A 24,774-nucleotide genomic window follows, 5' to 3' on the forward strand; every position below is an offset into this window, starting at 1 on the left:
ATTTTTAACCTATTTCTACAGAACTGGCTGGAATCCTGGGTAAAAATATCCAGCTCTAATCCTAACTAACACTTTTCCAGAGAAGTACTTTATTATTTTTTTAATAACTGTCCTTCATCCCTCAGACTGTGGTTTTACAGGTTTAATGCCCCAAGAAGCAACTGCCACTGCTGTTGCACTGACCAGAAAGATGCTGAAGGACTATTTCGTGGACTCCAGTTGAAAAGAAATGTGTTTTTCCAAGATCCAGCAAGGATAGGTGGTAAGAGTGGTATTATTCTGTCAGCGATACTAGGATTTATTTGCTTAGCTTTACCCTACCTCTCTTTTTACCCTGCCTGATTTTGATTTTGGTGAAACAGTCAGTTCACCCTAGTAATGACTTAGGAGAAGCAGCAAGAAGCATGATGATTATGTGACCTCAGAGGGAATTTCACCTTACACCAGTTAATAAGCACTGCTAACTTCACTTTACAGAAATGGCTCCCCTCTTCTCAACCCTACCCATCCTTGTTCTTTACAAGGAGGGTTTTTTGTTATTTTTTAGGAATATTTATCTCAGTAGCAGAACCTCAGTGCTTTTGCCGTCAGAGTATCTGTGCTGATACCACGTGGTGCCTGGCTGATGCTGTGCAGTCAATTATGCAGTATCTGGGCAGAGAAGCAATCGCAGCACGTATGAACGTAACGTTAAAGCAATCACCTGATTTCTCAGCCTGATCCTTACCTCTGCTGCCAGTAGGGAAGGGTCTCTAAAACACAATTTCCTGCTTTTTTTTTTTTTTTTTTTTTTTATTCTCTGTCTCCTTTCCAGTTTTGTAGTAAAACACTTGCTTTGTGTGAGACACAAATGCAGTCAGGCATATAGAAAGGACGGGGGTTGTTAATAATATTCCACTTTATCAATCAGGAGAGCTCTCATTTTTAGTACACTGATATTTAATACAGCAGTAGAAAGACAAGCACAATTATACACACTCATACGCATTCCAAAGACAGGGCATGGCTATTTTTCTCTCCTTTACAAGGGCAAGGAAAACAGGTTTACCATACTTGAACTAAAACCATCTCAAGCTGGAACCAGTCATACCTTTTTTATTTGCATCATAATGGGATGTTCATAAAGTCAATTTTATATGAAGCACTTTCAGGATCACATTTTTGTTTTTCATTCTGGAATTTGAAAAATTATTCCTCCTCCTGTTTTCATAACACTGGCACCACAGCATTACAGAATTTTGCTCGAGAAGAATGTGAAATATTAAAAAAAAGACAAAACACAAAACTTGATTTAAATACCTGAGTTAATTGTTTTGCCTCCACTCTAACATTTAATACCGTATCTTGTGTTATTTATGCAGAACTGCTCTTACTCTCATGGTCAGAAACCTGAACTGTCAAGCCGCAAAGAAAAGGTTATCACTTCAATTCATTCGTGGGCAAATTGCTCAAACTTAGCTGTCAATCAACAGTCCACTCCAGCATTTGAGCTGATTTGTATCTATAACGGGTGTTTACTTGACAGATTCTCACAAGCAAACTGGAGCAGAGAAAATGTGTCTAATGATAACATCATGCCGACAACATGTTTTCTGCACATAACATTTGCATTATGTGTTTACTGTTTGCAGAGCGTCTGAAAGACATCAAATGAAAAGGAAGATATGTTTCTTTTTCCGAGCACATATTCCAATTAAAAAAAAAAAAAACCAAAACAACAACAACCAAAAAAAAAATCATGACTCCATAGGAAAGCACTTCAGATGAGGAAGCCTAGCTATAACTTTGCCTTTTCTTCCTGCTTGCTTTCTGCATATTCAATTTCTTTTCATCCTACTCCATTGCCTTTCTGTCCCCTACTTTTTAAATTCCTGTTATTCCGTTACTTTGGAAAAAATCAACTAAAGGAAAAGTAAAGCAGATGCACTCAGACTCTATTTCCATAGTTTCAGCTATTTTATGAATTTTGAATATGAATAGAAACTAATCAACAGATGGTTGGAAACATGAATATTCATGAATTCTGAAATCCTGTATTACTTTGCCAGGTATTGTTTGGATGTAAAGAATATATGTGTAGTCTAATCTCCACTTTTGGAAAAGAAATCTAGCAGTCTCTTTAGCTGTCCCATACCTGATGGAGTGGACATTTTGGACAATAAACTGTGGTACATGCATGTATCCTTTGAAAAGGAACAAAAAAACAAACAAACAAACAAAAAAAAAAAAAAAACACAAAAAACCCAAAAAAAAAAAAAAAAAAAAAAAAAAAGAGTAAAACCTGACAAATATCTTTATGAATTTCTAAGGCCCTCTCTATGAAAATCGGCCATCCCAAAATTTGATGAGAGACAGGAATAAAATATTTTAGTGTTACTATAAGCTAACAATTAGTTTTGATCTGCAACTCCAAAACCCAAAGAAAACCTGAGGCACTCACAACAATGATCCAATAAAGAAATGTGAAATTAAATATAAGTAGTTATGAATCTGTGATTTCCCTTAGGCAGACATTGATGTTTAGCAGCAATCTGTTTTATATAAGTAATAAGCTGCTGCCACCTTCTGAAAAAAGCTCAGCATGACTACAAATGCTATCTTTCTCCTAAGGCCAGGGTAACAACATACACATTCTGAGCCAAGAAATTGGTCAACAAAAAAAACACCTGCTGCACTTAGAAATTCTTGCTCAAGAAGCTAATCAGAGAGTGGTGTCAACTCTTCCACACAAAAATGCAAGCATGCCATCCTTATCCTAACTTAGGATAAGGATCCTACTAACTTTCAAACTGGTAAATGTGACACTAAAGACAACAGGACTGTGACCTCCCCCTTTCGCCAAATCCTTCTTTGTCTTTTAAATGCTCACCTGCTTGAAAAAGAGTCTACTCCCCTTGGAGATACCTTCCAACCATGGCTTCCTCACTATAAAGTGTTAGAAAGGGATCATTTTTCTTTGTGTTTTCTGCAAGAACCTGCCACTTCAGTGTCACCACCTCTGACAACCAGGGATCAACTTTCTGGTAGAACTGGATGCAACAAGGATGGTGAGAGGAGTGACCCTCTGTGCCCTGCAAATGGGCCCACACTAACCAACGCTGGCTGTGTGCTGATCTAGAACAGAGAGCTTCTGCTCAAACAGGGTAGTTCCAAATCTTTGATCATTCTGAGAAGGGATGACTTGGTGCATTTTTTGCTCTGCCAGCTTCAATGTGCACCATGCTGGTGTGAGCTTTATTTTGGTTTATACAAACCAGTGTCATCTCTAGCAAATCAGTGCATTACAGTCAGTACCTCTGTTAGGAATAGATTCATCACCTCTCCAAAATCTTCCTAAAAATAAAATTGTGGCATTTTAGCCTGATTTCAAAGCAAATGAGGATTATATCAGGTGACTGTCTAGCTCCTCCATCGTCCTGTAATCTTTGAATGTATTGATCAGTTTCAACTAAAATTGATGGGAAATTGAAAGTGTCAAAAATATAATTTATAGGAATTTAGAAAGCCCATAGAGCACACAGCCAGAGAAAATCAATCTTCAGCAGTTGCCCTGCTGACAGGCCAACATGCTTCAATGAATCACTGAACTACAGTTCTGTGATTTGGGAGAGGAGGAGAAGAAATCATAATCCAAACTACAAGCTGCATGTGAATTTCCTGGGCAACACCCAAGCTCCATGATGGCAGAATATTAAAGCGGATTTGTTTTAGACAAAATTCTGAGTTATGCTGGGAACATGGCCTAAAACAAGCCAAAAATACGAAGGAGTACAAAGATGTTTTAAAACCATTCCTAATATGTCTTACTTTTCTTGCTACTATTCTAAGCATCCTGACATGATATTTTTGATGCAGCTGTTAAACTTTTTCCAGTAATTAAAGAAATGAATAAGTCTGCTTAAAGATGCTTGGAAGAATGAACCAAATGAAAATGAAAACACAGAGCTTTCACTTGACCTGTTATGAAATCCCTTAGTACACAGCTCAAAACCCACCACCACCTCTCTACATTTACAGGCAAGCTTATGTTTTTCAGTGCCCGTAGACAGGTCTCAATGTGCCATTCTAGCACTTTGAGGCTCTGTGCATCTGATAAAAAATAACAAAGCAGCTATTTTGAAGGATTGCTGATTTTCAGGGATAATACTGTTATTAATTTGTGTTAGAGAATCAGCAATAATTTCATGATAAAACAGAAGTTGTGACAGATGTAAAACTGATTAATTTAATTGCAAGAATTTCTCTGAAACTCGTTTAGCAAAGACTTCAAAAACTTGCACAGGGAGTTCTTCACCATTGTTTTGGGTGGTTAAGATCCTATCTGGTATTTTTTTTTTTTTTTTGCAGGTCAGGAAGTTACAGCTTTGCACATTATGTTTTTGACTACTGCCTTCCTTTTTTGGAAATTTCCGAACAGAAATGCCATGCCCAGGATGGATCTTCCACAATTTCTTTTTTATCTCTTCATTTGTTTGTTTCCTCAGGTTCACAGAACCACCAGCAGTTTCAGTGACCCCCACCCAACCCCGATTATTTGCAGGTGTCATCTCCCCATGCGGAGTCATAGAACCGTCGAATCACAGGATGTTAAGGGCTTCCACAGAATGGAAGGGACCTTAAAGGTCATCTAATCCCAATCCCCCTGCTATGGGTAGGGACACCTTCAACTAGATTGTGCAAGGCCTTATCCAATCTGGCCTTGAACACTTTCAGGGACGGGGCATCCACAGCTTCTCTTGGCAACCTGTTCCAGTGCCTCACCACACTCACAGTAAAGAATTTCTTTCCAATATACATTTTAAAATTCCCCTCTTCCAGTTTTAACCCCTCCATCCTTCTCCTATCACTGCGGCTCCTGAAGGAATGTCGCTCTGGGGGGCGGTCCCGGGGCGGGGCCCGCCGGAGCTGTTCGGGGCGGCGGGTGCTGAGCGCGGCCGCTCCGCCTGGTGCAGCCGGGCGGGGCCGGCGCCTCCCCGCGCCGCGCTCGCTGGGGGTGCCCCGGGGGAGCCGCTCCCGCCGCCGCCCGGGGCCATGGCGGCGCTGGTGCTGGTGCTGCTGGCGGCGCTGGGCGGGCGGGCCGTGCTGCCGGGCGGGCGCTGCGCGGCGCCGCTGGCCGACCTGCGCTCGCAGATCTCGGGCGTGGAGACGCTGCTGGAGGAGTTCCGCCGGCAGCTGCAGCAGGAGGAGCCGGGACCGCCGGCGACAGCGAGCGGCGGAGGGGGCGGCGGGGAGCGGTGCGGCGGAAGCGGCGGCTTCTCCGCCAGGCCCGACTCCATCATCCGCACCAAGGACTCCATCGCGGCCGGCGCCACCTTCCTGCGGGCGCCCGGCGCCGTGTCGGGCTGGCGGCAGTGCCTGGACGCCTGCTGCGCCGAGCCGCGCTGCACGCTGGCCGTGGTGCAGGGTGCCGCCCGGCCGCGGGGCACGGCGGCCGAGCCGGGCTGCTACCTCTTCAACTGCACGCACCGCGGCCGGCCCGTCTGCCGCTTCGCCCCGCACCGCGGCTACAGCTCCTACAGCCGCCGGACCGCCGGCATCGCCCCGCCGCCCACGGGTAAGCGGCTTGCGCGGCGGGAAGGCAGGCACAGAGATGGCGGGGGCGGCAGGGCCGCGGAGCCGGGAACCCGCTCCCGAGTCGTGGGGCATCGCCGGTGGGAGGACGGGGCGAGGAGAGCCGGGCTGCGCCGTGCCGTTCGGCGGGGTTCCCTGGGCCGGGAGAGGCGGCCCGGCTGTGCTCAAGGGAACCTTAACAACGTGTATAAATACCTTAAGGGGAGGGGGTTCCAAGAGGATGCTCCCAGGTTCGACTTGGTGGTGCCCAGCAATAGCACAAGAGGCAACGGGCAGAAACTGATCGTGCTGAACATAAGGAAGAACTTCTTTACTGTGCGGGTAACCACGCACTGCAGCAGGTTGCCCAGAGTGTGGAGTCTCCCTCACTGGAGATACTCAAAACCCGTCTGGACACAATCCTGTGCCATGTGCACATGGGACGACCCTCTTTGAGCAGGAGAGGTTGAACCAAAGACCCACTGTGGTCCCTTCAGACGTGACCACTTCTGTGAGGGCTTTGGGGGTGTTTGGGCTTGGGGAAATGCAGCGTGGGTTTGCAACTCCAGGATGCAACAGGGAAACCCATCCCTCAATATCTCTGCCTCTGCAGAGCCCTTGGCGAGGCATTGTGCCAGCCAGCTGGTGGCTGGGAGCCAGACAGTGGGATGTGCATGTTCACTGGCCCCACACTCTCTGGGGAGCCAGAGAAGTCCCAGCTCCCCAGGAGCTGTGCATGTTGATCACCTTTGAAAGCATGAAGTGCTGGTCCCAGCCATGCCATAACGTGGTGCATGGCCTGAGAGCAAGCACGGGGCAGTCTTGGGAGTGCTATCCAAATGTCATTGCCTAAGACAGCTTCTTACTCATTTAAATCAAAAATTTTCCTGCTTAAGAACTCGAGACCTAGATTGAAGAAGATAGGGATACCTCACCAGTAGTGCAGACGCAGCATGGACATTCTCCACAAGCACCTCTGGAAAGTAGGCCACATCAAAAGCAGCTGTTTGTTCAGCTCTGAAGCATATTTAAGAACAATATTATCCAGACCAAGCAGCTGTAGATGAAAACAAATCTGGATTTCTAAATTTGGAGTCTGTTTCCTAGCACCTGATTCAAAGAATTTATTTGCCTTCCCCCACCTCCTGTTGTTAAACAGTCTCCTCTTAACTAATTTTGACTAAATTTCATTATTTCTGTGCACAGTACTTTCCCAAAAGTCATCTGTATCTTACTCAGTGATAGATCTCATCTGAAGTAAATTAGTCACTGCATGCAACAGGAAGAAGACCTGGTGTTGGTGTGGGTGAAAACAGTGCCCAGATTTGCCTACTGTTACTGCTCTCTTGGGAGGGGAGACCTCAGGCTTGAGGTTCATTCAGTCCTGCACATTTCATGAGAATATTAGTGGGAATCCCCTGGAAGTAAAAGAGAGCAGGGGCTTGATTTGTAGAGGCATTATGATTCCTGAATATTTTTTGGAATGTGCATGGACAGGTAGATTAGAGAGCTATAAGGAAGGATCTTACAGCAATAGAGATGAGGCAAGCTTAAGGTACCAGAAAAACCCAAGGTGTGATCTTGACATTTTCAACAGGAGGAGTATTAGTTCCACAGTATTATTTTTGTAGCAGCTTCATGGTAGCTGTATTTCATAAGCCTGTATGCACTTGCATGATATAAGGCTTAAGATGAGATTTTTACATCAAAGTCACACAGAATTAGGCTTCATTTTGAACTGCCTTAATTCTATTAAAACCTATGAGGAACTAATTTAGGGTGCAGTTATGGCACAATATAAATAATATATTGTACAAAATATGCTCTGTCTAGTAGAAATCTCGAATTTCTTCAATTCCTTGAGTTCTTGAATTCTGGAGTTCTTAAATACTTTGCCTTTTGGCAGCTTTTCTGACTATCAGCACTGGACTTGCAAGGCAATTTCAGTTCCTAATCTGCAAATTGCTCTGTGTCCTGTTGGTTTTATTTAAAAGTCTGCCTTGTGGGTGATGGTGGTATTGGAAACAGGGGATTCTGATTTCTTAATGCAATTACACTGGAGCTGAAACAAAGCCACAAAGGAGAATGAACTTTTATTTAAGTATCTGTCAGATGTGACATAGACCAGGATAGTTAAAGTTAAGATTGAATAATTTTGCTCTGATGTTTTGTTACCAGTGCATTCTTGAATTACATTGAAAAACATTCTGGACAACAGGATGATGAAGGCACATCTCTTTTCCCTTCTGTCACCCCATGAATGAGTTTAAGAAGTTTAGTAAAGAACTTTTCATTTCAAGATTTTTTTCCATGAGGGGTTTACATTTTAGCTGCTCCTTTTTTTTGTTGTTTTTTTTTGGGTTTTTTTTTGGGTTTTTTTGGTGTTTTTTTTTTGTTTTTTTTTGTTTTGTTTTGTTTTTCTTTCAGAGTACTTTTTTTCTTGAATCTTCCACTGTTTTCTTTCTGATAATACCAAACCAACACTTACCCACAGATGTGGTGCCCTCATAATTCCAAAATATTTCTGTGCATTGGGATACAGTGATCTCTAAGATCACTAGTGGAGAGCAATGGGAGGATTCAACATCAAGGTACCTTAATACCAAACACATTCAGGAGTTGGCAGTGAAATAACCTTTTAAAACAAAGCCTTCATTCAGAAAACTAGCTGGAAGCTTCATTATTGACAGGTCAAGTCTGTATAAAGGATAGAGGGAACAGAATAAATAAAAAGCATGATAAAAAAAAAAAAAGCCTATTGTGTTGGTTCCCAAATAAATAAGTGTTTCACCCCTTTTTCTAGAAAGGAGCCAGCTCCAGCATCTCAGAATGTTGACCTGGTATATTTCAGTTCCATTCTGCTTATTTACATTCAGCTTAAATGCAAGTTGAAAGCAGAAGTTAAGAGATTATTTTTCTGTTGACCTGTGGCTGATAGTGCTTTATTCCCATGAGTGGTGGTTGCAAGTGGCTCCAATGAGTTTGCCTCTTTGGTACTTTTGGTATTGACTTCTTATTCCCCAGATTTGGAAGTGTTTCACTAAGGATCATGTATTCCATTGCTTAAAACTTTGCTGTGGAAAAAGAATCTTCAGCTCAAGAGGCTGTCTACTCCCATGCCATATGTCTCAAGCCAGATTTTCCTTTTTGCCATTGATTTACCTTTCCAAAGATGATCTGGTGGCTTACAGGCAAAGGATGGTGCCTCTGTCCTTTGTGACCAGAGGTCTGTGTGGTCCGTCACTCATCTTTAACAAAGGGCTGGCATGAATTTCTGTGACTGACTCAATGTGAAGTGGTCCTTCCTTTGCAACTCCTGCTGCAGAAGTCTAAAGTTAGTCCAGGAAGAAAGTATCCTCATTGCTTAGGGGAATTAGGGCTTGTTTCTGCCCTTGCAGGGCATTGATCAAGTCATTTAAACCATTCAGGTGACATAAAACCCCTCTCCAAGGTAGAAGCAAAAGACTGGGCTGTGCTGTTTGAAACTGACCCAGGTCAGTTTCTTTTTGACAGTTATTTGTAAAGTAAGTAACTGTGTGAAGATTGTACATAACTCATTTATATCATCTAAAAGTTGCCCTGGCACCATAATGATGGTGTTTATTAACAATTAGTTTTGAGGTTTTATTAACAATGAGTTTTGCGGGTTTTTTTGGACCTGGATGTTGCTTTTTAAGCAAAGTTGGTTTTGAGAAGCAAGTGTATACAAATTAGGGAAAGCTTTGTCATTGGATAAACAAGAACTGTTTCATACTTTCTATGATTATACCTTTCTATTATTATACCTAGTTATTGTATGTTTTCCTAACTTTAGATATTTACCTTGAAATTTTCTATGCCTGACCTACTACTGAAAAAAACAAGAAATAAGAATTTTTCTCTTTAGTCAGAGGTAAACAGTTGTCCCACTGCTCCCATGAGCTCCAAGGCTTCAAGCACGTTCATGATACCGCTGAAGAGCACGTGCAAGGAAGATTCCCCACATTGATGAAAGGTGATGAAAAACCACCTTTCCTTGTGCAGCTCTGCCCACATGGAGTGCAGTTACAACCTTGATTTCAGTAATTGCTCTTCTGAGCATAACATCAATATCCTTTACAGGGTATCCTTTGTGGAGGTTGAAGAGCAGAGCACCCTGGCACTCAGGATGCCCAGAGAAGGAATGAAACTTGAGTGGGGAACTGTAGAAAGATACAGTCTTTGGGTTAGACTTTTGTTAGTCTAACCCAAAAGTTTGTGGTGTGATTGGCAAAAGCACTTAGTACTCACAATTTTAATCAGTAAAGATTGTACTTTGAATATAGCAAAATGCTATAAATAAATATTCTGAATATCCTAAATATTCTGATATTTTAGCTTTTGATATCTTAAATGAGGCACTTAAAATTGGTGGTCTTTGATGATTTCTAATAATCATGTACACTACTTCATCAGGGTGCCACCTTATGCTAAATCAGTCTTTCATTCCTATAATGATGCATTGTAAATAGGGACTAGAAGCCTATTGAATTATGCAGAGTACTATAAAAGGTATAAAAAAGGTGCTGTAACTACCATCTGTATGTAAGTCATATTTAGACCTATTTTCCTTAGTTCAGATTAAAAAAGTACACTGATGCTAATAATCCTGTTTGTTGTATTACTGAAACATCCAGGTACCTAGAGAGGTTTTCTATGCCATGTGCTTCTAATGTTAATTCCTGAAGACATCATAGGACAATTAACTAAAATTGAAGCAGATACTACTTTGCTTAACAAAACGTGCACTAATGAACACGTTCCTCTTTCAGGAAGTTGCACAAAGGTGAAACAATACCTTAACCAAGGAAAAAAAAGTGGTTTATATAAATAATCACTCCGCCTTCCCTCATAAATAACTCATCTTCTCTTTTTTTGTTCAAGAAGAAGAATATGATGAGCCTCCACAGTGTAGGGCGGGCCAGGACATTGTGCTGCAGTCACCTGTGGACTGGGTGCTTTTGGATGGCCGGGAAAGTTCTGATGACCACGGAATTGTGCACTATGAGTGGGCACTGCTGCAGGGTGACTCATCGGTTGAAATGCAGGTACATGTGCAATCCCCTTGTGGCCAGTTACTTCCAGGTTGTTGTGTTCAAGTTTTAAATGTACAGCTAAAAATATTAAATATATACAAATCTGTCTACAAGGCACCAAAATTAGGATGCCTGTACAACTTGAACATTTATTTCACACAAATGTAGAGCAGCCCAGGTTGGAAGGGACCTCAAAAGATCATCTGGTCCAACTGTTTGTGGGACAAGGAGCCTCAATGAGATTATCTTATTTGTCCAATCCCATCCTGAAGATCTCCAGTGAAGGAGACTACACTGTGTCCCTGGGTAGTTCCAGTGATTATTTCTAGTGGCTTACACAGTTAATCTCTTTCCTGGATGGCATGGGACAACCAGCAGCAAATAAGTAGATAATAATACTCCACTGTGTTTGAGCTGTGCTTTATTTATACTCACTGCATTTGGTTTTCAGCTTCTGTCACCCCAGTTAGAGACCCCTCAGTAATTCAGTTACTAAAAATAATAAAGGATTTTCACCAGCAGTCTCCTGTCAGTGCTTACGGAGAAGCTACAAAGAAACACTATGGAAACCTTATGAGATATTTTATCCATCCATTTTCTGCTGTGCTTTGATTTCAAATTAAAATTACCCATGAAGAGAGGGATTCTGCATTTTAGTCTTTTTTGTCAATGCTCTAGGATCAGCAGAAAAAGAAAGAAAAAATGTCTCAAGTTCACAGATTCTACTCGTAGTCTGTTCACAGCCCAAAACATCCAGGGCACACTGGGAACTCCACCTAGAGCAGGAAGGATATGTAGAGGTGAGAGAGTATGAAGCAAAATGAAGCTTAGTTGCTAGATATCATCTAGATAAAAGGAACACTTCATTATCAAAGACTTCATAATCTGTCCCCTTGCAGCATTATTTTCTTAAAAGAGCAATTAAGTACTTTTAAAATTAATCTTTGATTTAGTAGCATAGAATAAAACAAAAATTAGAATTTAATAAAAACATTTAAAGTTTATATTTTTAATATTACTCAAAGTCACTTTATAAAATAGAGACAAGCCTTATATCCATTCAAACTTGTAAAATTCACATTAACCTTGGTGGCTTTTTTGTATTTGTTAGCAGAAAATGAATTTGACACACATTAATGCTTAAATAAATACTTTTCCATTGTGTTCAAGTGAGCAGGGATTTCTCCTACAGATATGGACTCTGGTGATTAACCATGATAATTTAAATTCTAGAGTTGAATTAATAGCTGTGATTTTTTTTTATGCATTCTTCAGTTGATGTCTTCAGTGCTTTGGTTACTGCCCTGAAGTTACTGGATTTCGTGTCATTTATTCTTTGAGAATAATGTATGAATCCATAGCTACAAGGGAGAATGGGAGTGTGTTTAAATAAGATAAAAGGCAGCTGTTGCATTGCTCTTATGTAGCAAAGAATAAATAGAAGGCAGAGGAGGGGGAAGGACTGCTATAAAGAGATCGTATCATATTGTAGAAGGAAGCCTTTTTTTTTTCCTGTAGTGACTGATTGTTTCTTTTTTTAGGTAATTTGCTTCTTTGATTACTACCCCTATTCTGTAGCTGCACAGCTCCTGGACACTTGGGGACAGTAATGGGTTGGAGGTTTTTTTTAATGCTGATTATCTCTTTTGAGGCAAAGTTTCTGTGTAAGCAGATATAGGCCAGCATTCTTCAGGGCAGCATGAAAATAAGAAGGAAAGCACAGAGGACACCAGGAGTGGTGGCGTATTCAGAAGTCAGTGGCATTTCTGTCTCTGCACTGGGAAGAGACTTGGGCTCCATGGCTCATGAGTTTTAAATACCATACTTGCTCTCCCAACAGTCACAGTGAACAACAGCAGGTGTTTTTTAGAGTATAATAATTTCTTTAACGTATTAAAGAATAAAATTGTAAGGGATCATACACTCCATCAGGAGGTACTCAACAGTCTGATCAGATAACTGAGTCCATTCATGTAAATAGAAAAGGTAAGAAATTTCAGGTAGGAAATTTTCTCACTTAGAGAAAAAATGTGTTTATCAATACACTCTTCTATAATGGAAGGTCTAGGACTCTATGGCCAAATTAATCAAAAATTATTGTTCTCTTTTAGGCATGAAAATTTATTTCTGTGGATCCATGTTATATTATCTACAGACTAACTTGATAAAGAGCAAAAGGCCAATATTTTACTGCTTATCCTCTAAAATTACATTTTTAATTACTCAAAAATTGAGTTAAATGTATGTGACCATTTGTTCTCAATTTCTCCATTTGTGTGCTGAGATCCACAGCTCCAGGTAACTGAGTAGATCATGAAAACACTACCTGAACGCTGTGAGTTTTTTTTACAAATGGATGCAAATGTTACATGCTGAAATACATGCTTGAGTAGGACATGCTTGAGTAGGCTCACTAGTCTGCAGTAAGTATTTAATCTGCATGATGAGCTCCTTTTTCCTGGAAGGTCATAGAAGGATCCATTGTGCCAATATGGTTTTTTTACTGTGTGTCTTTACTCAGGTACCACAGCCAGGAACACTGAAACTGTCCCACATTCAGGAAGGCGGGTATATTTTCCAGCTAACAGTGACAGACACTGCAGGTCAGAGGAGCTCTGACAACGTCTCTGTGACCATTCTGCCCATGGTTCATTCTGCAGCAGGTGAGAAAATGGCTGGAGCTGTTGCCTCTGTGACACCCAGGGTATGATACTCAGAGCAGAGCAAGGGTCTTGATAAAGGTAAAAATGTTATTCTCCGTTTCCAGTGTTTTATTTTCCCTTGCTCATTAAATAATGACATTTCTTTCAACTTTTAATCGCTCTTGTGATGAAGCAAGCAAGCATCACTTGCCTGTTAGAGCAATAATACTTTCAGGCACTGAAAAGTATTTTTGTAAAAAATACTTGTATTTTTGTAAAAAATTTTTGTAAAAAGTATTTGTCCTTCTATTGCTAATAAGCATGCAGGATTTGAGGAGTGAAATATTGACACAGGTGTCAGGTGCATTGTAACAGTCAGATGGTGTGGGCATCATAACAGGGCTTGTGCTATAGGGAAGACCCAATTAAAATTACTTAATAGTATGTTTGAGGCAGACTAATACTAATACTGACCTGCATCTGTAGTCTGAAAGTGGTTTTTTGTTTTAATGCATTTAAGTTTTTCTTTCTAATGGTTGGTATTGAAGCCTTATGTTACTGGGGAAGCTGAAACTGGAACTGACCCATCATTTTTAAACTCTGAGCTTCAGAAACATGTGCAAAGCATAAAAGAAACTAAGTTAGATTTCAGTGGCTGTCAGTCCTGCTCTTAAATGTAATAACTTCTAATTACATTGTAATTAACAAGTTGCTAATGCAGATCTGCTGCTCTGGCACAAAGTTAAATAGCATTATCATCATGTTTAGCAGAACCAGTGAAAAATCTTGCTCTGCACAATATGTCTATGTGAGAGGGTAGTCCCTCTGGCAATAAGCTGTTATTAAGAAAAAAATCTGCTTAATAATGCCTGTGTTCCAGTAATGGATGATGGAGTTGTGTTCATTAATATTTAATATAGCTGAAGCAGCCAGAGAGGTTTGGTGCTTTATTTATTTGCTGGTGTGGGTATCTGGGGTATCTTTTGTATGGAGTACATAGGGGATTTGGTGTCTTTTTTATTTTTCTAATTCCCCAGCTACATTAGCAATTCAAGTGCTACTGCTGTAGCTAAACCAATTCTTGATGCCTTAATACATGCAAGATCAGTGCTATTACTGGAAGTTCAGGAAGTTCAGGAGATGCATTTTCAGATTTTAGGGGTTTTAAACAGTTATCTGCATTCCTGGCATCCTTCCCTTAGCGTGGTGCAGCGTTTGGTACACAGCAGGATAACAACCAAAGGCTGTGCTCCCTTATGCAAATTGATTTGCTCTTACAACGCTAATCAAGCCCTGAACTTGATAGTTCTTTACAAAGTGATGAACTGCACTGCTGTTGGAAAGACAAAAGCACAGATGTAAACACTTGACAATTACAGAATCAGAATGGGTTTCAGGAAAGCTTTGAGTATGCAAAATGGGGCATCCAGGGACACTCTCCATTTCCAGGGGAATCCAAATGTTAAAGCAGGCAGCAGTCAGTTCTTTCTGGTGAAAGTAATTTGTGAGAATGTGACCTAGTCCTCTTTTGGTCTGTGCTGTATTGAAGTCATTGGATTGCTGATGTCAATAAATGACAAGCATTCTTTGAGTATTTTAATTATGTTGCAGAAAATACGTCATAAAAGATCCCATATGGTCCAAATGTGTGCATGTAAAGCAACATGTTGGTGTTGAATGAATATTTAGTAGGAATTACTACTAAAAGGAGGAGGGATGCAGTTACAGCCACAGAGATTTCATTTCTTTATTTCCAGGACTGTTCTGCATCTTTTAAGCCTAGGAAGATCTTCTTTCAGCTTAGGCCAGCAGAATTCAAAGCACTGTAAGGGTGCTGCACAAGGTGTAAGGTGCAACAGCCTCCAGGTTGAGTATTCCTGTAATATAAAGATTACCAGGCTAGTGATGAAGGTGCCAGGAGCAGCTATTGCCTATATTTGCTTCTGAGTCAATATGATGTCACACAGCTGAGTCTGGACTTTCTGCCTTGTTCATGGTGCTTTTTGATGTAGCGTGGTTTTGCTTTTTCCTCTATGCTGCAGATTTTAGCCACTGACTCAGTCACTGACTCAGTATTTACTACTTGGATTTCTCTTTTGGTAATTTGGGAATTGTTTCTCAACAGCCTGCGTTGGGGTTTGCTCTCGCTACCAGTTTATCTGTGATGATGGCTGCTGCATTGACATCACATTTGCGTGTGATGGTGTGAGACAGTGTCCTGATGGATCAGATGAGACTTTCTGCCAGAATCGTAAGTGTGCCAGGCCACAGTGGCACAGTAGACTGTGAAAGTAACCACAGCCTCAATGACCAAAGGGGGACAATGCCACTTCTGTGACCTCTCTCCCTGTAAGCAAGCAGTTTGCTCCCAGCCTTTCACTGGAATTAGCACATGGGAAGGTTTGATATTTGCATACTCAGGTGCTTAGAAATTTTCTTCAAAGCATATTTAAGCTAACTGTCCCTAAGTGACAGGTTTTGTGTTCAGCAGTTAAAAGATCTGTTTTGCAGGATGATTCTGAAAACAAGAACCGTGGTCTCTTGTGAAAGGGTGTCTCAGAGGTACCCTTCACAGTGCTGTTAGACACCTTGCAAGAATCTGAAACACTGTGGACACACAAGGGAACTGGTTGATTCACCATCATGCTGTTTGCTTTCATTAGTCATCCCTCAGCATGTGCCCATGCTCAGCTAAGAGAACAAAAGCCACCAGAGGGTGAATGGGCACAATGGCTAATCATTTGTAGTTTAGTTACTGGATTTCACTGTAGGGGTCATGAGTGTACTCTTGTGAGCAAGTGTTAGCTATCTGTGGCTCACATTTCATCATATGTTTGAACCTGAGGAAGTTGTTTACTCTGCCTCAAGGCCTGTCTTGAATAGTCTTCCTTAAGAACACTTCAATTCCCTTCAGCTTTGTACAGAAACTTTTGTTTCTGTTGACAGTCAGCTCGGGTCGGAAGACGGTGACACATGCAGCTCTTGGCACTACCCAGCAAAGGACTGCAGGACTGACTGAAAACATAGAGGAAAACTCTGCCGTGAACACCCTGAAAGCCACTGCCAGAAATCAACCACTTCTCTCAGTGGATGCAGACATGTCTAACCAATCGCTTTCTCAGGGACCAAAGAAACAAATCAGTGGATTTGTGCCAGGTAAGAATTGAATCAGTTTCGATGACACCTTCTCCTTAAAGAAAGGAAGTGTCTTGCACCTTAAATTTGATTTAATTGTCTTTTGGTGCCTGGCTAACAGGAAAAAAATTAAAATGTAAATAAATACAAAAGAAACCTGTAATAATGAAGTTCTAAGTAGGTTTTGATTTATTATTGTCAGTCTGTTTTATACTAGGTGCAAAAAGAAAGTTGAAGTGTAGGAATGGTAGGGAAATAATACAGTCTAAGGAACAAAATGTGCAGTGAACTAAATAAAAATTCTGCCACAGGTTCAGCTGTGTAGGCTGATGTATTAAGGGTCTTTAAAATCTGTAGGGCGTATTTCAGGAGCACATAAAAAAATACTGTTCAACTTGGGTGAGAGTAATTTCTTTTCTCCTGGTGCTAAGTATTACTTCTCTCTCTCTTTTTTTTTTTTTTTCCTTTTTTTTTTTTTTTCCTGAGCTAATATCTTTACTATTATGGGCTTTTTTTTTTTTTTTTTTTTTTTCCTGAACTCTGTCTCCAGGGCAGGAGAAGTCTTTCATCACTGTAGAAAAGTCTCAGGCTTTGGTAACAAGCTACCTCAGGTGTCTGCGTACAGGTCCCCAGTATTGTTCTGCACAGTGGCTGCAAGCCTGTAGTGAGTCATTGTGTGATGTTACAGGCAGAGCCCCAACCCTGGCCTTGGTAAAGCTCCAGAAACTGCAGTGAAATTTATGTGTCTTTTAAGGTTCATGCTGATGAATTAAAATTCGTCAGCTGAAATGGCAATTAAATGAAAGCAAAGCTGTGTGCACAGAGTGTAGAATCAGTACAAACCCCCCACTTTTATTTCTTCATGGTTTAGACTGATTCATGTGCCCCAAGACACAGCTATTTATAACCAGCTTTATTTTCCAGTTACAACAGAGCAGTGCTCAGTGCCCTCTGCTGTCGGCTCTGGAAAAGGGCACTGACCTGGTTGGCACCTGGACGTTCCTTCAAGGTGCATGTACTTCATCTGTGGAGTGCAGAAGGAGTGAAATCTCTGTAAAGGGAGTGAAAACAATGTTCTTAAGAATTCGATGGCCTCAGTGAATGTGTGGGGACTGACAGCAAAATCCTGTCCCAAATGTTTTTCCCTTTTCTGGCAGTATAGATGACCTCTAGACCACTCCTCACTGCTGACTAAAACTGAAGTCTGCTTCAAACCCTTCTCATTCACATAGTCTTGAGTGACACCTGATATGGGGCCACCCAAACTAAACATCAAACTTCCAAAAGAGCTTTGCAGGCTCCAGTGGGAAGTCAAGTAGGTCCTAAGATTTTTGAGACCTACTGCTAAGTAGGTCTCAAAAATAATTTGGCTTGTGAATCCAGGCATAAAACCAGAACTGAGGTCACCATCTTCAGCAACTGATAATCAAGGGTTATAACTGGACGTACAATGCAGAAGCATTTTTGCATAATAATTTTCTGTGTTCACCCATTGCACAGTAACTTACTTGCACCAGTTTTGTTCTAAAGGTAGCTTTTGCACAGCAGTACACAAGCAAAGAAAGATTCTTAGAAAACTAAAGAAGTGTGATGGGGCTTCTGTGATTAGTGTACTACCAGTACCTGTTGTAATCTTCTAATTTTCAACAGGCAAGATTTCAAGCTGTTTTAATTCTTGTGGGTTTAATGTTTTTCTTTTGACAGGGCTCAGTCAAAACTTGATTTTAGTTGCTTAATTATTTCCCTGTGGAATAAAAGGATCCAGTCTTTACTGACCCAGGAGCCCAATACGTCTAATCAAAAAAAGCAGCAAACAGCTCAGCTGTTTAAAATAGGTTTAAAATAGATCCCCTATGGATCGATTCCAGTTAGGGTGCGTGGGGTGAGACGTGAAGAGGTGCTAGGTGCATGCTAGGTACATGGGTCCAGAGGGCAGAAACCTGCTCTGAGCTGCTGTCTTCTCCTGCAGACACTGAAACTTCATGGAGTCCCATGCTGTGTATTAATGATTCACAGAGGTCCAGAGAGGCTCAAGTCCTGCCCCACTGGGAAACACCACAGTCTTTATGGAGTTGAAGAGACAGGCATTTAACCTATTCCTTAAAATCCACCCACATCCATTAATTAGATGTCCCTCCACCACTGCCATCTCAGGGAGGTTACAGACCAAATCTAATACTTATGTGATACAAAAATGAGAGGCACAGAAATGCTGGAGCAGCTCCATGGAGCTCATCCGGAAACGTGTCCAGGAGGGCAATAATGCTAGATACATTTTCGAAAAGAGATAATCAACACTGAGCAGAAATCATACCAGCAGCCTCAAAAGTTCAGCAATTCCACTGGCAGAAATCCTGTTTTGGGAGGGATTGTCTCCTGCTGCTGGTGCCAAGGTAGAACCTCTGCCTCTGAATCACTGTAAAGGTCTCTGTTGGACCAAGGCAATCGTGTTCTTGTTGGCCTGGAGCTGACATTGCAAACATCCTGGCTTCTTATATATATTTTACATAAATTTTGAAAATAAGCTTTAGCGGTTTTAATGTCACTATGTATATAAGATACATATTAGGGGATGTGGCTTTACAGTGGCAGCACAGGTTTTGGCTTTTCACTTGCAAGTGCTCCATTCAGGGCCACATTTTTCGTAATTATCAGCTGACAGTTTCAGATCATCATGGAAATCAATCCAGGAAGGAAAACATGATGCTCTTAAATCAAGTGACTGCAGGTAGAGTAAATTAAGGTTTTACCTACTGGAGACAGCATGTGGCACATTCCAGCTGCTAGACTCTATGCTTGATACAGGAGCTTTGCGTTGATATTTAAAGAAGAGAAGTTTTTCCCAAGACATTGTAGGACTTGGGAGTTCTTTTGTTTTCTTTTTTACATTTGTTTTTTTATTAGTGGTGGCTAAAGTACCAGTAAAGGCCTGTCCCTTCTGCTACTTAGCTCTCCATAAACAGTTTTCATCTCTGAGAATTCAATAAAGATGTCTAATAAAGGGACTTCCTTGTCAAGTATGACCAAATTTATCTTTTCTCCAAAGGAGCTGGGCTAAGTTGTAATGTTTTGGACTGTGAGATAGTTCCTGGTAGCAGATATATGAGCTTTCTACCTATGAGTGTGATACTAAGGGAACTTTCTTCCAGAGTCCATTTTCTCTTAATAGATTCTCTGTTCCAAATTTCCTTTAACCTTCCTTACAGTGGCCCTTCATACTTAGCTCTGACTTCATACAAACTTTTTAAGGATTTACACCGAAGCATGAAAATATGCAAGTCCAAGTTAAGGACTGTTTAAAACTTCTGTCTGACCTAACAGGGGATCTATTAGAAGTAAAGTGAAAAAAACCACAACCAACCAATACAAAACCCAAAAATCATTGATTGTTTACAATGGGTAAATCTTGTTTTGCACTCCTGCCTTTTCAATGGGATTCCTCTACAGCAGGGTAAGTCCAGGGGAATACCAAGTCTGACTTTGAGATAGCCCCCTCAGACACTCAGGGCACTGAGTCTTCTGCAACAGACTCATGGTCTACTTTTGCCCAAGCTGAAAGGCCAAACATTTTCTTTCAAAGTCGGGAGTGGATGGAGGAAGAGGCATTTGATGTCAGTGAAAGGGTTCTTTCTCTCTCTGCAGACATGTTTCCATGGTAGTAAAGTTACCCAGACTGCATCTCCTGCAAAGGCCAGTGCAGCATTTCTGCATGGCTGCCTCCAAATAGCCCATGTCCTTCTCCAGGGAAGTTCTTAAGCCCAGCTGCATATTCTGGCACTCCTGAACTTGCAGATGAATATAGAAAACACTCAGCAGCACAGCACTCTGGAGTGAGCAGGGGGCTGGTTTCTAAGCAGCAGTGGCCAGTGGCAAACAGGGTCGTGCAGACAAGTTGAATTCATGAGCAGCCTGAAGATTTGCACTCCCCAGCGCAGCCAACCCAAGTGTGTAAATCACTATAACAGCTTTGCATTCCCCTGGCACAGGGCCTCTGCCTCTCCCAGGCTGCCCGTGCAGTGCTGTTCGGGGCTGGGATTACAGCATTTGACTGAGTTCCCAAGCCTTAGTCATGTTTTTACTGCGGAGGCACCCACACCAGTAGCCGTAACCTAGCTCTGTAATTTAGGGTAATTGGAAAGGGCTGTAAACGGCAATTTCCTCTGAGTAGACCAGAAAATCAAGAGAAAGTGAAAACTAAATTAAACCCGTGTAAAATGCTTTATGCCAGGCTCCTAAACTTCTTTGAGGAAATTGCTCATTGTGTTCTAGAGATAACAGATAAGATATTGAGCAGCATTGACTCTGATAGTCTCTTCAGTCGTGTAAGAACAGCCACAAGTCCTAGCAAAACCCTACAAGCTTTATTGAAAGGATTCTATTCTTCTACCATTCCAAAAATTTCCCACTAAACTATTCTCCATATTTGCCAAATTTCTTTACAAACAGTTGACTTAAATATTCCCTTTACTTAAACGGCAGGGAAACAAGTTTCTAAAACAGGCGTTTAGATGCAGGCTGGAGCAGCTCTTAAAAAGACCTGATGTCTTTTGGGTATTTCCAAAATAAAGACAAAAATTCATTTAGTTTAATTCAGGAAAAACAGCTGCTGCTTTTGGTGTCAGTTACATTTAGGTGGTCTTGCACATCTCTGATACCATATGGGTATTTTAAAGCCAGTACATTCACTGTTAGGATTTTTTCCAGTCTACTTTACATGCCAGGACAACATCAGGAGCCCAACAAGGAGAGGGCCATGGCTTGTTTCTACAGCATTCCCTGCAGGTGAAGTCAGGGAATGGCAGGGCAATAAAGCTGCAGCCTGCAAGGCTGCCTTCTGCCTTGGAGTGGGAACATTAGCATGGACTTTCATGACAGTACCAATAAAACAATTTAAGCTTTAATTAGCAGTCGTGTGCATTTGCTGCTGCTACTGCCAGGGACACCTGCAGCTCTTCAGAGCTGGTGGTAGTGGGTGGGACTTACACACAGTGCACATTCCAAGCTAATTGACTTAAACACTTCCTTAACACCCACCACTACATGTAATTCCAATTACAACATTTCACAATCATATTTTACAGATCTTGTAGCATAGTGTGTTTCTGCTAGCTCTGTCACAGTTTTGAAGTCTGTCAGCAAATGTATCAAAGTGCTCTTGCTTTTGGTTGAGATGCATTGTGGTTTGGGATGTAAAATTGAATCTAAATTTTAGCTTTAGTTTCACATTATTTCAAAAACTCAAGTTATACAGTCGAAGTCAGAAGTTCTTAAACTGTTCTTTTGTTTGTTTTTTCCCCCTAAGTTTAAGTGCTTCACGTTATTTAATCCTAGTGTCCTGTGGATAAGATTTCTTGAGTCACTGAACTGCAGTATTCATTTATCTTGCTTGATTTTGTACAGATAACAATTCCTCAGGGAAAAGAACAGATAATAAAAATGGGGATGGCATAATGATGCCAAAGAGAGATCAGCTTGGAGGTGGTCGCCCAGTCCCAGAAACAGGTAAGACCAATGATGTGAATTAATTTTGAATTATGTCAGTTTTTCAGTCAGGTTCTGTAGATACAGATGAAGTGGTCAAGAATTGAATAATGTACTTACATATTCTGAACTGTCCCTAACATGATTGTGCAGTTTAGCTTCATAGTATGAGTTGTTCCAATTACTAACATCTAATGATAGACTAGCTGTATTTTTGAAGATATAGTTCAGGTTTTCTCCACCAGCATCTCACTGTGTTAAATAAAATGTAATTTCTCTTAACCTCATTGTAGGTGCTGTGTTACCCTTAGCCTTAGGCTTGGCAATCACTGCTTTGCTGCTGCTTATGGTTGCTTGCAGACTGCGCTTAGTGAAACAGAAGCTCAAAAAAGCTCGACCCATTACATCTGAAGAGTCCGATTACCTCATCAATGGGATGTATCTCTAAAAACTGGATTTGGGTCAGTTGTTTTCTCCCCTTTCTCCTGTGTCCACGAATCTTTGCCTCTATAAAAGGACCAACATCCTTTGTTTATTTTCAAGTTTAGAAGAAGCCTATGAGATGTAGAACATACTCTTCCCCTTTGGTGATAATATAAAAAGTGGGTAGATGACCTTGCTCAGAAAATAAGAAACATTCAGCCTCCAGAGAGTAGCTCTAGTTGATTGTTGTGCAGAAGACACTTCAAGGTGGGGAGACCCCAGACTGGATGTGGAGTGCCCTTGCCCCTCCCCACAGTTGTTGGGGTCTCAGCCAGTGCTGAGTGCACCCCAGGGCCTGGGCCCTGGAGCAGCCAAGGCCCCACAGCCCAGCTGTGTTGGCCAAGGTGGGAGGGAAGCCTGTGCCATCTCAGTGCTGCCACCACTGTGGGGACCTGGATGCTCCAGCCAACATGTTCCTTCACTGTCCAGCAGAGACCAGTTGTGTTCTTTCCACCTGATGCACTGGGAGTATTTTCATTAAAGAATGTGTCTTGCTTTGTTAATTAAAAGCAATTGCTATCCACGCACCAGCTTTTGCAAATAAAATTGGGATTTAAGGAAGAAAGCATGTTATTTTCACTCAGTTTAAGTCTCTGCACTGCTAGCTGACAGCCATGCTTGCTAAATGCTGAAATGAAAAAATGCAGCTCCTCAGCTGGCTTGGACTTCCCAGTGCTCAACAGCAGTTGTGTACTGCTGCTTAAAGAAGCTGTGGATGCCCCATTGCTGGCAAAGTTCAAGGCCAAGCTGGATGGAGCCCTGAGCAACCTGGTCTAGTGGAAGGTGTCCCTGGCCATGGCAGGGGGGTTGGAGCTAAATTATCTTTAAGGCCCTTTCCAACCCAAACCCCTCTAGATTCTGTGTACAATCCCAGGAACTGTGTCTCTCCCTGGAGCTCAGGGCTTGTTCAGCCTTTCCCACATCCAGCCCACCACCCTCACACAGTATGAGAACAGCACAGAGCAGTTTCTACCCAAGATAATGGAGTGTAGGATTCCTGCTGGTTATCCCTTAGCTCCCTGCAAAGCTTGAAAGCTTCAGTGATCTGCCCTCACCCCAGAAAAATTCTCATAGAATTAGAGCAAGTAATCGATATGTGTGAGTGAACTGCAGATGTGTTACCAGTAAAATGTGTACAGTACATGTTATATATACATATATATATACACACACTATGCTGTCTGTCTTGTTTGGCTGTCCCAAGGATGTCACATTCCTCATGGGTCTCAATAAAACCAGAGTCAAATGGGGCATGCATTGTTTTGTATGTTGTCTTTTGTACTTCAGTAACTTTGAGTCAGCAAGAATATTGCCATGGTATACAAATAGTTCTTCAAGTAATTTGTTCTTGATTACTTTATGTAAAATAGCTCTAATAAACTGATTCTATTCTTACACTTATTGCATTGTGTTTCATTTCCATTGCCAGCTAAATTCAGTGCTACAAGACTGCATCATGAGAGCAGACAGAATTTCTCCTTTCTGTGGAACAGCCTTATAAGAAGGTAGAATGTGTATGTTGGGGGGAGTTGTTGAGATACTTGTTTCAGGGAGACAGAGAAGGACAGGACATCTGCCTGTGTGACCTGTCTCTCAAGCAGTGCTTGAGCTGAGCAGGTCAGCAGTTGTAGAGCTGGCTGTGCCAGCCACTCAGGGAATCTGGTTGCCAGTGCTCCTTGCTCGTGCCACATGAGGCAAAGTCTGGTTGTTTGTACTTGTGTTACAGTGGGTCCAGGAGACCATCTGCTGATGCTGCCCATTTCCAATTTGGGAGTATGGCCTCTCTTCCATCCCAGTCCCCAGCAGACATGGCAAATAGCGCAAGGCCCAAAAGGCCACATTTTAAATACAGCCTTCTAGGAAAGACTCACTGCCCATTTGGTTGGGGTCTTATTTTCCATTATTGAAATTTGCATTGGGTTTTAATTAAATACTTTAATGTCCTTCATCACCTTACCAAAGCAGCAAGAAAAGTGGTCTTTTCCCTCTGTGCTCACTGTGCTCCTATTACCAAAACCCATTACCCTGGCACACAGCCAGCAGCAGAACAAAAGGTTTGGTTTGTTCTGCTGGGCAGGGCATCAGCAAGATCTGGCACAAAGCACAAGCTGGCCAGTGCAGCCATGGTGCAAGAGGCTGCAGCCTTTGTTTCTGTGCTGCTGCTAGTGGAATAAACTTTCACGGATTTTGCATATGACAGCTGAGAATGAACACCTGTGAGCAGAGAGCAGCAGACAGCAAGCAAGGTACAGAAGTTCTGTCTAGTGCTGCCTTAGAGTGGCCAATCTTCCCAGGGAGTCTTCTTTCTAGGATGGGAGATGGTGACAGTTACTACCCTGTGGGCCACCAGCTTGAGGCCTGTTACTTCCAGGTGACAGCAAACTCCACGGCTGGAGTGATATAAAATCGTTTTCACCTTAGCAGAGAGC

General features: G+C 41.8%; 1 protein-coding gene across 2 annotated transcripts; it reads left to right on the forward strand.

Annotated features, from left to right (window-relative positions):
- Positions 1-5,031: 5,031 nt before the first annotated feature.
- On the forward strand, positions 5,032-23,740 carry LRP11 (LDL receptor related protein 11). Of its 2 annotated transcripts, none has more exons than XM_053938225.1 (7): positions 5,032-5,554; positions 10,453-10,616; positions 13,126-13,267; positions 15,372-15,497; positions 16,193-16,402; positions 21,782-21,883; positions 22,156-23,740. In XM_053938225.1, the coding sequence occupies exons 1-7, from the start codon at positions 5,032-5,034 to the stop codon at positions 22,308-22,310; spliced, it is 1,422 nt and encodes a 473-aa protein (XP_053794200.1). In that variant the 3' UTR covers positions 22,311-23,740. The 2 variants fall into 2 exon arrangements, with proteins under 2 accessions (XP_053794200.1, XP_053794201.1); XM_053938226.1 differs by having other exon boundaries at positions 10,456-10,616.
- Positions 23,741-24,774: the final 1,034 nt, after the last annotated feature.

This window comes from Vidua chalybeata, chromosome 3 (assembly GCF_026979565.1).
Source record: "Vidua chalybeata isolate OUT-0048 chromosome 3, bVidCha1 merged haplotype, whole genome shotgun sequence".
NCBI lineage: Eukaryota > Metazoa > Chordata > Aves > Passeriformes > Viduidae > Vidua > Vidua chalybeata.

Excerpts from the sequence above, each read along its gene's own strand:
- LRP11 (XM_053938225.1), top strand. The coding sequence starts at position 5,032 with ATGGCGGCGCTGGTGCTGGTGCTGCTGGCGGCGCTGGGCGGGCGGGCC. Across the intron at positions 15,498-16,192 it reads TGAGACTTTCTGCCAGAATC|TCAGCTCGGGTCGGAAGACG; the intron begins GTAAGTGTGCCA and ends TTCTGTTGACAG. Across the intron at positions 16,403-21,781 it reads AATCAGTGGATTTGTGCCAG|ATAACAATTCCTCAGGGAAA; the intron begins GTAAGAATTGAA and ends GATTTTGTACAG.